This window comes from Equus caballus, chromosome 17, assembly GCF_041296265.1.
Source record: "Equus caballus isolate H_3958 breed thoroughbred chromosome 17, TB-T2T, whole genome shotgun sequence".
NCBI classification, from domain to species: domain Eukaryota; kingdom Metazoa; phylum Chordata; class Mammalia; order Perissodactyla; family Equidae; genus Equus; species Equus caballus.
Window position 1 is genome coordinate 23,337,248 of NC_091700.1, and position 16,362 is coordinate 23,353,609.

General features: G+C 38.0%; 1 protein-coding gene across 1 annotated transcript in view; it reads right to left on the minus strand.

Moving 5' to 3' along the window:
- Positions 1 to 2,065: 2,065 nt before the first annotated feature.
- LOC100059750 (phospholipid-transporting ATPase IB) overlaps positions 2,066 to 16,362 on the minus strand; it is a 141,876-nt gene continuing 127,579 nt past the window's right edge. The window contains exon 21 of the mRNA XM_070240554.1: positions 2,066 to 2,211. Coding sequence (XP_070096655.1) covers positions 2,066 to 2,211 — 146 coding nt within the window. The remainder of the gene's footprint in view (positions 2,212 to 16,362) is intronic.

The following is a 16,362-nucleotide window of genomic DNA, read 5'->3' on the forward strand; positions in this document are numbered from 1 at the left end:
CAGATGTTCCTTTATTTTTATTATCTTTGTGTTTGACTTGTTTCCTTTCCCAGTATAGTATTCAGTATTCACATAGTCTGACATGAGTCACATAGGGCCTAAACCTTCCATCCAGGCGCTTCTTGGACGGATTTCTTATTGAAGGAGGGGAAAATGAAGTAACTTTTGAAAGTTTCATGCCTAATTTGGGCTATGATAACATTATGCCAAAAAGAAGAGTATGTAAGTTTTCTTTGGGTAAAAATTACTTGGAGCCAAATACCACTTTTACATTTAAAATGGTATATAGGGAATCTGTGAGAGGCTCTTGAAAAATGAGGGTTTTACATCGAAGGACGTCATCATTTAGGAGAGGAGACCAGGACTGCCTTCTTTCCAACTGCACTTGCTTTAGGCCTAGCACACTAATTTCACGCATCTAATTGAGGCCTTTCCCAATGAGAACTACCTTCCTTTTTTGTCAAATAGATAATAATGCAGGTAGTTTCCTTTCTGTTAATTGTATAACACACACGTAACATAAAATTTACCATCTTAATGATGTTTAACTGTACTGTTCAGTGGCATTCTTCTTTTCATCTTTCCAAACTGAAAGTCTGCACCCATTAAACACCAAAACTCCCCACCCTCCTCTCCCCCAGCGCCTGGCAACCACCATTCTACTTTCCGTCTCTATGAATTTGACCGCTCTAGGCACCTCATATGTGTGGAATCAGACAGTATCTGCCCTTTTGTGTCCGGCTTATTTCACTTAGCATAATGTCTTCAAGGAGAAGGACCTGACTTTGAATTACTCATCCTTCTTGTGAGTAGACAGAGTCTCAGAGCTGTGGCCCACTTGACGGCGCGTTACTTACGTGGGGCGCCTTTGTCAACAGAATAGTTCCGGAAGATAACCTCGCAGGGCTGGTTAGTCAGGGATGTTTGGAGATTTGTTGCCTCCACCCTATGAGTAAATCAAACAGCCTGGCTTTAGTTCATTGCAACAGATATCAAAGGAATGTACCGGAAAAACACAAGTTGCAAGGTAAAAGTACAAAATCCTCATCATGTTTTGGAGAATGTTTATATGTTTAAAATAAAATGGATATTATCCAGACACTCTCAGCAAGGTGCTTCTTCTAAAATAGTGTTTGCTGTGAGCATTTCTTATATACCACTTTCCTAACTGTCCTTTCCAAATAGTTGAACTGAACAATAAATGTCCTGTTGTCTTCTGGTCTCCCAGAGCACCTTAGAGATTTTATGGCATGTATTTTAAAAACGTTTGTCCCAACTTCCTTTTCTTATGGCAAAGCCATAAACAACATTGGTTCAAGACTCTTAACAATGTATGTCAGGAAAGGTCAGCTCTAGGCACGAGAGAGACCTCCTCCAGAGCCCCAGGCTTATCGTGGGACCACACTGGAAATTGAAATACAATACTAAATTCCAAAGAGTGGGGTCGTTGGATGAACGTGCCCCCTCCAAGGCTGCCACTGCTGTAGGTAAACAGAGCAGCAGAACTAGGGAACTTCATGGTTTCTTCTTCTTTTGTTTTATTTAACCTGAAAGATGGGGCTTAAAAAGATAATACCCATGCAGCATCGCCTGCTCTGTTTTCTCACTTCTTGGATGTCACCAGGCCAGAGGAGCCTTCTGCTGTTTTGGGATTTGCCATGTACCCTGATATTTCCAGGGTCTGAGGGGCTGAGAGCTTGTGTGACAAATTGCAGCTGCTTCCAACCACCACCACAGCGTCCCTATGCCATATCTTCCCGTGGCAAGAGGGCCTTCCAAGAGCCAGCTCCCCTTCTGCGACCCAGAGCATGGTTTCCAAGGACTGCCTGAAGAGCCGGAGACGCAGTCCCAGGGGCGGTATGGCCCGAAGGTTACTGCGTGACAGCATTGGCTTCTGGATAGCTGGCTACTGATGTCCCTGTCCGAATTCCCCTCAAAATGAAGGCTATTCACTGATAATGTTCTACACCAGAGTTTTTAAAACTTAAGTGTAAAATTGAAAAAAAAAAAGCGGTTGAAAATTGTCAAAGTAGTTAAAGGAAGCAGATTAGGGTTTTACATTTGCTCATACATCCAGGAGCCGAAGAGCATTTGACTCTGAGCTTTCCAGAATCCCTTTACTCATTTGCATTTCCTCCTTCTCTCTGTCCCTCTGTCTCTGTCTCTCTCTGTTAAATTTGTCACAGATAAAACATAAACATGGTTCAAAAACTTAAAGAGAAAATAAACAAAGGTAGAGGATGAACAGTCTATTTTCCTTGTGCCACCCGCCTGGTTCCTCCCTCTGCTCCTCACTGGTAGTGATGTCTTAGGTGATTTTGCAGAGGTGCTTTATAAGTAAAAGTGATCATATATTCTTATTATCTCTGTCCTTTGGCATATTGTACACAGTATTCCGCATTCAATTTTTCTGTTAATATATCTCAGCATCAGAGAGCTTCCTCACTCCTTTTCACAGCTGGAGAGTCTATCAGCGTGTGTATGCACCACACAGGTATGGTTTTTCCTAAATGTCTGCTATGCCAAATCCTGCTGCAATCTCTAACACTGAGGGTGGGAGGGGGAGACATATTCCCAGAAATTGAATTACTGAGTCAAAGGCTGTATGTATTTGTATTTCCGATAGATATTACCAAAGTAACTGCCATAAGGATTTACTTTCCTATATTTTTACCAACCAAAGGTTGCCAACTATGATAGGTGAAAAATATCCTTTCTGTGTACTTATCATTTTCATTTCTTATTATGAGTGAAGTTGAGAATACTTTCGTTGTTTGAGAATCATTTCTTTTTCTTTTTCTGTAAACTGTCTTTATACTTTGCCTATTTTTCTCTGGCTAGTGGTCTTCTTGCTGATTTCTGGAAACACTTTATTTGGGAGATTAGCCCTTTGTTATGTGAGCTCTCTTTTTGCACATTTATATTGTGTTTTGGTTTATATTTGTTTTGGTTCCTTTTATTGAGGTTCATTTTGCGTATGGTAAAATGCGTAGATCTGAAAAGTACAGTGTAATGAGATTTAACAAAGGTATTTACCTATGTATCCATCTCCCAGATCTGTTTTTAAGCCAGTACCATACTGTTTTGATTACTATAGCTTTGTAACATAGTTTGAAATCGGAAAGTGTGATGCCTCCAGCTTTGTTCTTTCTCAAGATTGCTTTGGCTATTCAGGGTCTTTTTGTGGTTCCATACAGATTTTTTATCTATTTCTGTGAAAAGTGCCATTGGACTTTTGATAGGGGCTGCATTGAATCTATAGTTTGCTTTGGGTAGTACAGACATTTTAACAATATTAATTCTTCCAAACCATGAGCACAGAATCTCTTTCCATTTATTTGTGTCTTCAATTTCTTTCATCAATGTCTTATAGTTTTCAGTGTACAGGTCTTTCACCTTCTTGGTTAAACTTATTCCTGAGTATTTTATTCTTTTTGATGAAATTGTAAATGGGATTGTTTTCTTAATTTCTCTCTTTTTTTTTAAAGATTTTATTTTTTTCCTTTTTCTCCCCAAAGCCCCCCGGTACATAGTTGTATATTCTTCGTTGTGGGCCCTTCTAGTTGTGGCATGTGGGACGCTGCCTCAGCGTGGTTTGATGAGCAGTGCCATGTCCACGCCTAGGATTCGAACCAACGAAACACTGGGCCGCCTGCAGCGGAGCACACGAACTTAAGCACTTAATTTCTCTTTTTGATAGCTCATTATTCGTTTATATAAACACAACAGATTTTTGTACATTGATTTTGTATCCTTCAACTTTACTGAATTTCTTAGTTCTAACTAATTTGTTTTTTGGCGGAGTCTTTAAGGTTTTCTCTATATGATATCATGTCATTGGCAAATGGTGACAGTTTTATTTCTTCCTTTCCAATATAGATGACTTTTATATCTTTTTCTTAGCTAACTGCTCTGTCTAGGACTTCCAATACTACATTGAATAAAACTGGTGAGAGTGGGCATCCTTGTCTTGTTCCTGATCATAGAGGAAAAACTTTCAGCTTTTCACTACTGAGTATGATGTTAGCTCTGGATTTTTCATAAATGGCCTTTATTATGTCAAGGTACATTTCCTCCATGCTCAGTTTGTTGAGAGTTCTTATCATGAAAGGATGTTGAATTTTGTCAAATGCTTTTTCTGCCTCTATTGAGATGATCATATGATTTTTATCTTTCATTTTGTTAATGTGACATATCACTTTGATTGATTTGCAGATGTTGCACCATCCTTGCATCCCACTTGATTCTGATATGTGATTCTTTTAACATATTGTTGAATTTGGTTTGCTAGTATTTTGTTGAGGATTTCTGCATCTATGTTCATCAGGGATATTGGCCTGTAGTTTCTTTTCTTTTACTGTCTTTGTCTGGTTTTGGTATCAGGGTAATGCTGGCCTCATAAAATAAGTTCCCTCTTCTTCTATTTTTTGGATAAGTTTGAGAAAGATTGGTAATAATTCTCCTTGAAATGTTTGGTAGAATTCACCAGTGAAGCCAACTGGTCCTGGATATTTATTTGTTACGAGGTTTTTGATTACTAAATCAATTTCCTTACTAGTAATCAATCTGTTCAGATTTTCTAATTCTTTGTGATTCAGTCTTGGTAGTTTACATGATTCTAAGAATTTATCCATTTCTTCTAGTTTGTCCAATTTGTTGGCATATAATTGTTCACAGTAGTCTCTTATGATCCTTTTTATTTTTGTGGTATCAGTTGTAATGTCTCTTCTTTCATTTCTGATTTTATTTATTTGAATCCCCTCTCTTTTTTCTTGGTAAATCTAGCTAAAAGTTTGACCATTTTGTTTATCTTTTCAAAAAACCAGCTCTTAGTTTCATTCATCTTTTCTATTGTATTTTTAGTCTCTATTTCACTTATTTCCACTCAGTCTTTGTTATTTCCTTCCTTCTGCTAACTTTAGGCTTAGTTTGTTCTTTTTTTCTAGTTCATAGGTGTAAAGTTAGGTTATTTATTTGAGATCTTTCTTGTTTTTTTAATGTAGGTACTTATCACTATGAATGTCCCTCTTAGAACTGCTTTTGCTGCATCTCGTAAGTTTCGGTAAGTTGTATTTCCATTTTCATTTGTCTCAAGATATTTTTTCATTTTACTTTTGATTTATTACTTGACCCATTGGTTGTTCAGTAGCATGTTGTTTAATTTCCACATATTTGTGAATTTCCGTTTTCTTCTTGTAATTGATTTCTAGTTTGATGTCACTGTGATCAGAAAAGATGCTTGATACTATTTCAATCTTCTTAAATTTATTAAGACTTGTTTTGTGCCTAACATGATCTATCCTGGATAATGTTCCATGTGCACTTGAAAAGAATGTGTATTCTGTTGCTTTTGGATGGAATGTTCTATGTATGTCTGTTAAGTCCACCTGGCCTAATGCATTGTTTAAGGCCAATGTTTCCTTATTGATTTTCTATCTGGATGATTTACCCATTGGTGAAAGTGAGGTACTAAAGTCCACTGCTATTATTGTATTGCTGTCTATTTCTTCCTTTATGTCCGTTAATATTTCCTTTATATATTTGCTTTATTTATTTTATATTTATGCATTTATTTATTATTTGTATATTTAAATTTATTATGTATATATAATTATATATATTTATCATATATTTATACATTTGCTTTATATATTTAGGTGCTCCTATGTTGGCTGCATCTTTATGAGTGCTATACCCTTTTGTTGGATTGACCCCTTTATCATTATGTAATGCCCTTTTTTGTCTCTTATTATAGTCTTTGTTTTAAAGTCTATTTTGTCTGATACAATTATAGCCACTCTAGCTTTCTTTTGGTTTCCATTTGCATAAAATATCTTTGTCCATCTCTTCACTTTAAGTCTGTGTGTGTCCTCATAACTGAAGTGAGTCTGTTGTAGGCAACATATAGATGGGTCTTGTTTTCTTTAATCCAGTCAGTATGTGTCTTTTGATTGCAAAATTTAGTCCATTTACATTTAAAGTAATATTGATATGTATGTATTTATTGTCGTTTTAAAAATTGTTTTCTGGCTATTTTGTAATTTCTTTGTTCCTTTCTTCACTTCTTGCTCTCTTCCTTTGTGATTTGATGATTTTCTGTAGTGGTATGTTTAGATTCCTTTCTCTTTTGTTTATCTACAATAGGTTTTTGTTTGGTGGTTACCACGAGGCTTACATAAAACAACTTATATTTATAAAAGTTTAAGTTCATAACAACTTAACTTTGAATGCATTCTAAAGCTCTACATTTTTACTCCCTGCCCCCATGCTTTGTGTTTTTGATGTCACAATTTACATCTTTTTATCTCATGTATCAATTAGCAAAGGATGGTACTTATAGTTATTTTTACAACTTTTGTCCTTTAACCTTCATATTAGCTTTTTAAGTAATTAACCCACTACCTTTACAATATTAGATTATTCTGAATTTTACTATATATTTACCTTTACCAGTGAGATTTATATTTCATATGTTTTCTGTTACTTATTAGTGCCCTTTTGTTTCAGCATAAAGAAGTTGCTTTGACACTTCTTGTAAGGCCAATCTAGTGGTGATAAACTCTTCTAGCTTTTGTTTGTCTGGAAAATTCTTGATCTCTCCTTAAATTCTGAAGGATAGCTTTGCTGGGTAAAGTAATCTTTGCTGGTAGATTTTGCTTCAGCATTTTAAATATAGCATCCTACTCTCTCCTGACCTGCAAGGTTTCTCCTGAGAAAGCCACTCATAGCCTCATGGGTGTTCCCTTGTATGTGATAAGCTTCTTTTCTTTTGCTGCTTTTGGGATTCTCTGTCTATGATTTTTGACAGTTTTACTATGATGTATCTTGGTGAAATCTTCTTTGGTTTGAACCTGGTTGGGGATCTTTTAGCTTCATGTATCTAAATGTGTGAACATATGTTTTAAAATCTCTTGGGTAAATACCTAGAAATGGACCAGTTGGGTAACAGGATAGGTATTTGTTTAAGATAATTAGAAATGGCCAGTTAGCCAAACTGATTGTACAAGAATTCTAGTTGCTCTCCATCCTCACCAACACACTTGGTACTGTCAGTGCTGAGTACTCAGTAGGTGCCAAGTACATGGATATTGATTATTCATTCCATTCATTTTTTTTTTTTTGAGGAAGATTAGCCCTGAGCTAACTGCTGCCAATCCTCCTCTTTTTGCTGAGGAAGACTGGCCCTGAGCTAACATCTGTGCCCATCTTCCTCTACTTTATATGTGGTATGCCTACCACAGCATGGCTTGCCAAGCGGTGCCGTGTCCGCACATGGGATCTGAACCAGCAAACCCTGGGCCGCTGAGAAGCGGGACGTGAGAACTTAACTGCTGCGCCATGGGGCCAGCCCCTAACATCCCATTCATTTACTTTAGATTTGCTTGTACGTAAAAGTTGCTGTTCCCTAGATATTTTTAAATGTGCTTTTGGGCCTCTTTACCGAGGTCACATCATCAGTTGCTCTTCATCCTTTCCTTCAAGCTTAACAAAGTAGTCAAAATTCAGCAAGTATTCAATATACCTGCAATATAAGGCAAAGACTGATTCTTTGCCTTACAATTGCTGGAAAAATATTCCAGATTCACAGAAATCACACTCAAAACTCCAGGACATGAGCAGGCCTCATTCAAAAGCCCAGAACAAAGGTTTCTTGTTGCTGCTGAGAAGGAGCATGGTGCCTCTCCTCCAAAGAACACCCAGGCTGTGTCAGACAAGTGGGATTGACTGCTCTCTGGAGAGAGTCTGGGTGTAGAGATTTAAAAATGTCAATACACATTTAATTCCCATAAACCTTCTGTCACTCCTAGCATTTGGCCTGTTCTTCTCTCAAGGCCGTCGAATAAGGACGTGTGGGAATAAAGCAGCAACTGCAAGAGCAAACACTGTGATCTCTTATTCCCAGGCTGTGGGAGAAGGGGAGCAATTCAGATGCTAGAAGAAACCCTGATCCTTTTCTTCTTCAGTACAGCTCGCTGTCCTCCTCTATCTACAGCTTCATCTAGGGAAGAAGGACAGAGAGAGGAGCTGGTTTCCCCTGCATGTCCAAACCTTTGTGCAAAAATCTGCAGGGGAAAGTAACAGAAATTATCAGATTCTCTGGCCCACCACAGATATTTGTGTTTCTGTTCACCAACCACCAGAGGTTAAGACAAAGTTAGTGTGCATAAGCTTAATGCACCTTCTGGTAGAATAATAGCAAGGGAGGCTGTGAAAAGGACGAAGCTTCTTTAAAAATATGTGAGGTGAAATGGAAACATGATTTTTCAAAATGAGTCATTTAAAAAAAAACTTTTTGGTAACCAGACATTAGGAGAGAAAGTCATAAGGAGAGATCTCAAGCCGGTTGTGCGTGCGTGTGTGTGTATACCTGCACGTGTGTGGATACATGCGTACGTGTGAAGGGACAGAGTGTGTAGGGCACTCTAGGCCGCTGAAAAGATCTTGTCTTTTTCTGAGTGGGAGGGGAGGTCACAGGAAGGTGGACAGCAGGGAGTGACACGATCTAATTGACACTGGCTAAGCCTCCCGCTCTGGCAGCCGGGGGAAGGGCGGAAGCAGGGATACCTGGTGAGAGGCCACTGCAATAATCCATGAGAGGGATTGGGTCAGGGTGAGACAGTAGAGATCGTGAGTAGTGGTCTAGTTTTCGATTTACTTTGAAGTAGGAGCAACAGGATTTTCTAACACAATGGGTGTGGGATATGAGGGAGAGTAAGTGAGAATGACTCCAAGAATTTCGGCCCGAGAACCTGAAAAATGAAGTTGCCCTCAGCAGAAAGGAAGCCCACGGTGGGAGCTGGCATGGCAGAAGAGGGGCTTGCTCTGCTGGGCACGTGAAGTTCCAGATGCTTCTCTGACAGACACTGAATACTCCTGGGAAATCATAGGGAGTATGGAAGTACCCGGGAAGGAAAGGTGGGAAGAGCAACAAAGAGAACGGGTTTGTAACAGAAGTCGGGACGAAGAGAACAGCCTCACCCCTTTTCAAACGTTGTAGGAAGATCAAGTCCTTGAGCTCTGCTGCTTTCCATCTCCTGAACCTCCTCTAGTAAAGTTCTCGTGTGGGTATTTCTAATCCTGTGCCATGTGGGAAAGATAAAAAGATCATAACACATGAGCTTCACACACTGGAAACAGATTTCTCCCCTCTCGGATGACAGCAGGACATCCCATGGCTAAGTGGTATGGTGGGATGCAATGCAGCATGCCCAGGCTCCACGTGTGACCTGTGCTTTATTTTCCTAGTAGCTGAGAGGCATTACCAGAAGGATGCCAGACAGAGCTTGTGGTGGTGGTGGTGGTAGGGGGTGCATGTTAGCAGCCAGCCACCCCAATCACTGCTGACTTTGCATGCAAGCTTGTAGATCTACTGGGTGTGTGTCTAGGCTGCAGAGAACTCTGACTCCAGAAAAGTCAATCTGCTTGATCCTGGTCAGAAAGTTAGTTGAAGATTCACAGAACTGAGACATGATTCTGTATGGCTATTTCTACCATAGTCACAGTTCCAGAATCTTGATGCTTAAATTCTCACTCAGCTGAGTGCGACTTCCAGTCCTTACTTCAATCTGAGAGCCCTAGGGCTGGCTGTGCCATTCATAGCAATCATAATGGTGGAGTGGCATCTCAGTGGTTTGCCTATCAGGTGTATGGACTATTGACTTGAAACATACACATCAACCCAGACAGATGTTCTCCTTTTCTTTGGCAATTTCTTTTAAGTGCGGTCTATATCTATATTCAGGCATTGGTCATCCATCCACTTACGCATTCGTTAAATATATTTCTTGAGCCACAATTAAGTGCTAAAGCAAAAACAGACATCATCTCTACATTCATAAAGCTTCCAACAAAGAGAGAGAGAGACAGATGATAGAAAAGTGAACAAATGAGCAATGTCAGAAGAAAACAGGTATGATGGAAGGGGAGCAACATGGCGCCACAATAGCAGGAGGCAGAGGTGGAAGCTCGGGAAGGGTATTAGCAAAGGCTCCTCTGAGGAAGGAGAATTTGAGCTGGGGCAAAGGAGGAGAAGGCAGTAACTAGAGGCGAGTGAGGGAGAGCATTCCAGAGAGAAGCAACACCACACACAAAAGCCCTGTGGTGGGAGGAAATCAGTGAGCACGGTCTGAGAGAGGCGGCAGAGATGGCCGGAGCAGACCGTCATGACCTGGCGAGGATTTGGTCTTTATCCCAAGAGTAAAGGCAGGTGCTGAGAAGCAGAGCAGAGGACAACTCATGGACTTCTGGTTTCGTCATGGCTATTTTTTACCCCCAGGAAAGTACAATAAAAAAAGTGCAAAAGAGTTTAGGATGTTAGTAAGACTTGATGGTTTATAAATTTTAGGCTGGCTGAGAGAGAAAATTGTGGGGAAAAAAGAAGATTGGTGGATTTGGAGAAATCAGAGAGGTCAATGGTCAAGTTTTAGAACAAAAAACTCAAAGATTGTGATGCCACACACTTCAAAATAATATTACAAAACATTAACAAACCTAAATACTAAAGTGCACCTGAAGAAAAACACACATATCTAAGTGGTAAGATTCAATTTAAGGAATTTTCTAATCTGCTTCCTGAAACAAAAAACCTGTCTTTTCTCCCTGGTCAGCAACTGTTCTGCCAATATTTTAGCTGAAAACCTACGATGTCCCTTTGTTAGCACTGCATTTATTTTTTGCAGTCCTTTCTGGTTAAAGTAAAATAATGAGTAGCATATAAAGAAGTGAAGATTTTACCATGCTGTTACACAACTGATCACAAGGTTGACCTACCATCACACACATCAGGAAATTACTGATGGGGGATAATTTAACAACAACAAAAATATAAAATAAAATGAAGGAAACGCAGCTAACAAGACATGGTTTTAGATCTTGGAAAAGAAAGGCCAGGCTTTATTTTAAAGGTTCAAAAGTACATAATTACTTATTCTGAAAAGGCTCGCCTTGGCATGTGTTCACCTAGGAACACTTTCGGCCATCACAAGCTAAAGGAAGGAGAAGAGTAACAAAGGAGAACATTTTGTAAATCAGTTGAAGTAGAGGCATAGGATATATTTTCTGTTTATTCTAAAATGAAGAGTTTTTGTTTTACGGAAATAAAGTTTAAGACAGAATATAGACATCTTCTATCAGGGAATAGACCGTAAATAATAAAATACAGTATATGTCATGTATTTTTTTCCACAGAATAAACAAGAGAACTAAATTATAGAGTCTTTACACATGATAAATAAATAGATAGATCAAGAGATAAAGAGCACCATATGGTAGGTAATTTTCTAAAGACTATATTTATTAACTGATTTAATCATAATTTCATGTAATAAAGAACTATCATTTAAAATGTAGATTTGTATGTTAATATTATATTAAATTAAAAACCTTACAAATTTTACATGAAATAGATATTAAAATGACAGTAAACCATATTAGTTTTCATCACAATGTGTATTTGGCACTTCCTGAACTCAGAACCATGTCTGACCATAAATCATAGAGAGAAATACCCGTTTGGCTGTAGAGGAAGGAGCTCCCCGGATAATCAGAGCCATCACATTTTCTTCTCACGCATGGCAGGAAGCCACACCACTGGGGCAGCGGCAGGAAGTCAACCCACGATGTTAACTTTTGGGATCCTGTCAACTAAGTCCTTTGTAAAGCCGCTGAGGGAGAGCCTCAGGGTGGCAGTTCTGGCAACAGGTCCTAAGAGGCAGTCTGAAGTCTTGTCTTAAGCAGAAAAACATCTGGCTCATCTATTTCCTGGCCACCTTAATTTTTGCACCCGTCCCTCCTTTCTCAGGTCCTCCCCTGGCCTACCACCCTCCCCTGCAACTTCACACCCTGCCACACCTTCTTAGATTCCAGACTGGGAGCGAGATGCTTCAAGCACTGTGTGCGTGGTAAAGTACTCTCAGGAGCTGAAATCTTGCTCATTTCCAACAGCATTTCTTCTCTTTTCTTCCCATTGAAATTATTTTTCATCTATATTACCAAATAAATAAGGATTTATGGCCCTGACTTAAAAAAAAAAAAAGACACTACTATTTGAGGCTTTGAGAAAATATGCCCTTAGATCCAAATAGATCTGCAAGTGAGTATTCAGAACATAGTTTGTTTGGAAGTTGGGGGCCACTTACATGCATTTTAATGGACTCTTCTGGAAGTGAGGATAGAAACGCATCTGCTACTAATGTTTCCCGGGAAAATCTGTCTAATAAATTCTGCAGTTATGTAAAAGATATCAAAGCTTTCTTTGATAATGTATAACTGTGAAATGGCTAAAATTTAATACTAATAGCTCCAAAAATTATTTGGAAAGTGATCAGTGGAATTAAACTTAGGTCTTAGCTTGGACTATTTTAAAACCTGTGGCTTCTGTGAATTGCTTCCTCAGCGATGGCTTCCTCTAGCCACAGATTGCGGATGTCCAAAGAGAGACAAGGGTGCACTTGGGTGATGAGGGGCTCATATCAGAATTATCATATGAGTATGTAAGCATCTTCTACATAACTGTGACTAGGGCTAAGGTTATCCACAAGTTTCCAACTGCATTTCAAAGGCAAATAGTAGTAATCCTGAACTTTTCTTTGTCTGTTTTGTTACTTGAGGCCCCTTTTTCTCTGTGAGTAAAGATAATTTAGCACACCACTTTCCTTGTGTTTGTTTTGTTCTGTGACATGGTAAATAGACGTGTTAGAATTTGCAATTCAAAGGAGAATGTGAAATCTTTCGGACTCTGTGCTTTGGTGTAAGTACTATGTACTTCAGCAGAAATTAGTTTAGTAGTACATACAGTCTTTTAAAATCCAAGTCACACGTTTGAATTATTTTACCTAATTTTCCTTTAAGTGTTTTCCTGGGATTGTATCAAGGATTTTAAATCATTCTGGATTATGGAATGTTTTGTAAGCAGGAAATATGACAGATTAGTAAAAGAAGCAGATACACTGAGGTTAAAAACAAAGCAGAACCAAAAGCACTGCCGCCGAACTCTCAGTGGCTTTGACCTCAGCATTTTACAGCATTTTACAGCATTTTACAGCAACCTGAAAGAACAAACTCCATTGTGCTGTGAATGAGTATATGGCAGCTTATTTAAAAATGCCGTCTCAGATAAACAATTTCGAAGAATAAAATAAAGTAATTATCCTCCCATAAGAAAATCAAGACTTATGCTTTTCAAGAAATACATATTATCCAGATATCACATGTACCCAATCAAATGTTTTAAGCAAAGTTTGATACCACATGAAAATTCTGGTGGTGACGAGGATAAAAACGCAGAGTATGTTTAAACACTCAAACCTGCCTCTTGTTGCCTGATAGTGGATGATTATCCAGGAAGTGTTCAAACACCATGGGAAAAAAATGACTGAACTACTTCATTCTGATGCTTTTTACTCCTAACGGTTTGAGTTCTGACATGGAGAAATGAAAAATGGGCTGAAAAAGAGCAGAAATAATGCACTTGACTTCCTTAAGAGCTCATATTAATTTTTTGTAATGGCAATATTGCCATGTGCTAGAATTTAATAACTTTTAAAAAGTTAGACACATCTTCAAAAGGTGCCAAGATTAAAAATCTCCAGATCCAAGATCTACAGTGATACCAATATTTAAAAGTATATGTACATATACTTGCAGGTTGTCAACATTGGATACATTCTTCTTCACCCTCTAAATGACAACATCTAGTGCCTAATCCATTACTTTCTTTCTCAATAATTATTTCTGAAATTAAATTGAAAAGCTGGTGGATAGGATGTGGATTAGAATATAGTCAGGAATACTTAGGAGGAAAAGACTGCAAGTTTTCCAAAGTTAACAAGCAGTAGATTAAAATTGCCCTGGGTTAAGTATTTAATAGAAAGCTTTCTCTTTCCAGAAAAAAAAAAGGCACTTCAATTTCATCCAGTTTAATAGAAATTTTTATACTCAAGATGGAATATAAACAGTATGATAAAAAATTCCATTCTGTAAGCAAAAGAAAGTATAGATTGAAACAGGACCAATACATATTTTACTGGGGAAATTATGCTCTGGCATAGATATGAAATGCTTATTTTAAATTGGGAGTCTTCTGCGTATCCCAGTTTGATTCAAGTTTCTGCCTCCCCAAGGAGTCCTGGCTCTGCTACCAGGAACACTTTGGTGTGAAGTAGATGCCTTTGGGGCAGTGCATTCTTTAGCACTCAGATTGAAGGTGCCCCCAAATGGAAAGTGTTTCCCTTTTTTTTTGTCGTGAATGTTTTTAATGAACGAAACCACAGATCTATTAATACAAAGCTGGGTCTCTAACTGTTAGTTAAATCAGGATGATTTCCTTCCCAAAAGGCAAAACTTATCAAATGGAACATATGATGTACTCGTGGGACTGTAGAGAAAACATTTTATGTTAGCGCAAAAATGTTTGTATTTCGAAAAGGGATGAGACCCAGAGACATTCCGCGAATTGTAAACTCAGAGACACTTGTTTCACCCGCTGGAGAATTTTATTTACATTCCAAAGGGTGAGAACCAAAGATCCTTCTCCTTCTCCCAAGGACAATTTGTTTACATCAGGGAGCAAAGTTTCTCTCCTCTCTCAGGAGGAAGAAAGAACAACTGCTCCTCTCCTACAGAAACTCCCAGGTCTATATTCTTTTTGGTTTCTCTCGTGTGCTACAACTTCCATACTTGCGGGCCTGTCCACCCAGCTCTCATTGTATCACCCCAGAAATGGGAAAGATAGAGGCAAGAGGAACCAATGAGGCTGGTGCTATAGGTGTGTAATAATAGCCTATCTCTGCCCCTCTTATTTTCAGGATAATATGAATAAATATAGATATTACAAACTTAGTGCTTTCTCTCCACCTGCTGTTGCTAACTTTGATTGATGAGTTAATACTGATATGACTTCAAAAGACTTTTTGTTTTTGAAGAGAAAATATGATTTTTTTTAAAGTAACTGTATTGGGATTATAAAGGCTTATAACACTGTGTAATTTCAGGTGTACATTATTGCTTATCAATTCCTGAATACACTGCATCACACTCACCCCCCAGTAGTCTAATTTTTATCCATCACCATACGTACGTGTCCCTTCACCCCTTTCGCTGGTCCCCCAACCCCCTTCCCCTCTGGTAACCAGTAATCTGTTCTCTTTGTCCCTGTATTTGTTATCTTCTTAAACTCTCAGGCAAGACAATTCTCGTTAAAGGCAGAATGAATGAAGAGACCACACACACACACACACACACACAGAAAACCTGATATATTTGGGGGGAAACTTGAGAAAGATTCAATTTTCCATTTCAGGGTCTACAAATAATTGTTTGTCCTGATACACAAAGGAATTAAGGAAGAATGGAACATTGAAAAGCAAAATTAATATTATTCCTTCTAGAATATGCCTTTCTCTGCTTACTAATTAGTTTAAATTTATGCTTTAGAGCTTTGTTTTTTATTTTACAGATTATGTGATATAATTAATATTATGTATTGAATTATTTCTAATTTTGAAACCTTATAATTTTGTGGATTCTTTACCTTTAACATTATCTTTAATATTAGGAATTTCAGGGATTTCTAACACCTTAGATCAAAGGTTTTTTTTTTCTGTTAGACTTGGTAAAAAAAAAAACTGGTATCCTCTAATCTAATATTTAAATATTCTTGGATAACTATATTTGAAAGATTCTTACTCCAAATTTTTTTAAAAAGTGAAGAATTCCTTTCTAATTTGAACATCTCCCTCCTATTTCTCATTTTATTTATTTTTTAATCTGTGATCTTCTGGTATCAGGTTTTGGCTCCTGAAAAGTAGATAAAAGTTACATAAGTCACTTCTAATATGTGAAAAAATGGACCTCTTTTCAGAAAAAAAATCATGAGGTAAATAATATCACTACCAAATTTCTCTCTCATGCATTTTGATTCCATCTTGTTTTTTTTTTCTAAATTGATTTCTGGTAAATCTCCAGTGGCAAAAAGCACAGGGCATTTACTTCCTTTAAAAGCCCCATGACACTTAATATTCATAAAGTGGCACTTAGCTTAATTTTGAAAGCCATATGCAGTCATGTGCCACGTTTCAATGATAGCCCATATATATGATGGTGGTCCCACAAGATTAGAACTTTATAGCCTAGGTGTGTAGTAGGTTGTACTGTCTAGCTTTGTATAAGTACGCTCTATGATGTTTGCACAATGATGAAATTGCCCAGTGACACATTTCTCAGAACATATCCCCATTATTAAGTGATGAATGACTGTAATTAGAAAAGAGTAATTAACCATGACAATATATTTTTTGGTTATCAACTTCATTTTTCAACTTACAATTTCCATGTTATATTTTGAATCAGGCACACAGTGGGGAC